This window comes from Gopherus flavomarginatus, chromosome 1 (genome assembly GCF_025201925.1).
Source record: "Gopherus flavomarginatus isolate rGopFla2 chromosome 1, rGopFla2.mat.asm, whole genome shotgun sequence".
NCBI lineage: Eukaryota > Metazoa > Chordata > Testudines > Testudinidae > Gopherus > Gopherus flavomarginatus.
The window spans coordinates 375,742,716-375,744,384 of NC_066617.1; the positions used below are offsets into that span (position 1 = coordinate 375,742,716).

At 47.8% G+C, this 1,669-nt stretch overlaps 1 protein-coding gene across 1 annotated transcript; it reads right to left on the minus strand.

Annotated features, from left to right (window-relative positions):
• Positions 1-502: 502 nt before the first annotated feature.
• LOC127049861 (olfactory receptor 52E4-like) lies at positions 503-1,450 on the minus strand. Its single transcript, XM_050951218.1, has one exon. It carries the CDS (start codon positions 1,448-1,450, stop codon positions 503-505), a length of 948 nt encoding a protein of 315 aa, XP_050807175.1.
• Between the last annotated feature and the right edge of the window lie 219 nt (positions 1,451-1,669).

The window sequence follows — 1,669 nt, forward strand, 5'->3', positions numbered from 1 at the left end:
CCGATGAAGTGGGTATTCACACATGAAAGCTCATGCTCCAATACATCTATCTCTCCAAAAAGTTAGTAACAAAGTAAGAATAAACATTAAAATTTTAACACTAACCAGTGACCTTAACTAACTTGCCATAAGATCTGAGAACATATTGGTTTTAGACATGACAGGGTCGCAGCTGACAAAGGGAGGGGAAGAAAGGAGCAAGGGACAGGGGCAGTGCCTTGGGCAGATGACACACAGTAGAGTCGAGACTTGACAGAAGAGCTGAGGCAAGATTGCAATTTCAGGGATCCAACTGCCAGTAATTAGAAAGGTGGCAACGCAGTGTAGTGTGCATAGACTGACTCCCCAGTTCATCACATTGACACAGCACAGTAAGGACAGTGAAGGGTTTAATGTCTCTCTGTCTGTCCAGTAAGTGATTCAGGGAAGAGGCCCCATCACCATGCATGAAGCAGCTCTGCACGGATCTCAGTCTGAGAGCCAGAGCACAAGGAGAAAACATTTAGGTCTCTTTATGAGTAAAGAGCTGGAGCAGCCTGACCCGGATCTGTTTGGTTCTCACCCCATAGATGATGGGGTGGAGCACCGGGGGCACCACCAGATACATACTGGTAATGAGAACACGTAAATGCAGTGGCACTTTGTGGCCAAATCGCTGTGTGAGGGAGGAGAATAAATCTGGGATGTACAAAGCTACGATGGCACAAATATGAGAGATGCAGGTCCCAAAAGTTTTGAGCCGGGCATCCTTTGTGTGGAGACGGAAGATGGCCCGGAAGATCAGAGTATAGGACACAGCGATAAAAAATAAATCCATTCCTATCTCAGAGAAAAGATTAAACAGGCCGTAGTAACTACTGATGCGAATGTCAGTGCAGGCCAGCTTCACCACGGCTATATGCCCACAATAGAAGTGGGGAATGATGTTGGTTCTGCAATATGGCCACTGCTTCGCCAAGAAGGGATAGGGTAATGTGAGTATGCCACTACGGAGCATCACGGCCAGGCCTACCTTGGCCACAACAGAGTTTGTCAGGGTCATGGAATATCTCAGAGGATTGCAGATGGCCACATAGCGATCAAAAGCCATGGCCACGAGGATTCCAGACTCCATCGTTGAGAAGGCGTGGATAAAGTACATCTGAGTGAGGCAGGCACTGAAACTGATCTCCCTGGAATTGAACCAGAAGATGCTCAGCATTTTGGGTACAGAGGATGTGGACATGACCAGGTCGGTGATAGCCAGCATGCAGAGGAAATAGAACATGGGCCCCTGAAGGCTCGGCTCCATCTTCACAATGAACAGGATGGTGAAGTTCCCCAACATGGCTAAGGTGTACATAGCACAGAAGGGAATGGAGATCCAGACATGGGCTCTTTCCAGGCCAGGAATGCCCAGCAGGATGAAGGTGGAGGGGTTGGTGAAGTTGGTTGTGTTGGAATCTGACATGGAGTAGGGGAGAAGGTGTCCAACTCTGATGCATAAGGGTGTCTCCTGCAGGTACCGTATTTTCTCCTGACTTTCTGTGTGTTCCCAGGATCTCGGGTGATGGTTGCAGTAGAAATATCTGAATGGAGAGACAACATTAAAATGAGACTATTTGTTTCGGTTTGGCAGAAAGAGATCTAGGGGTCATAGTGGACCACAAGCTTAATATGAGTCAACAGT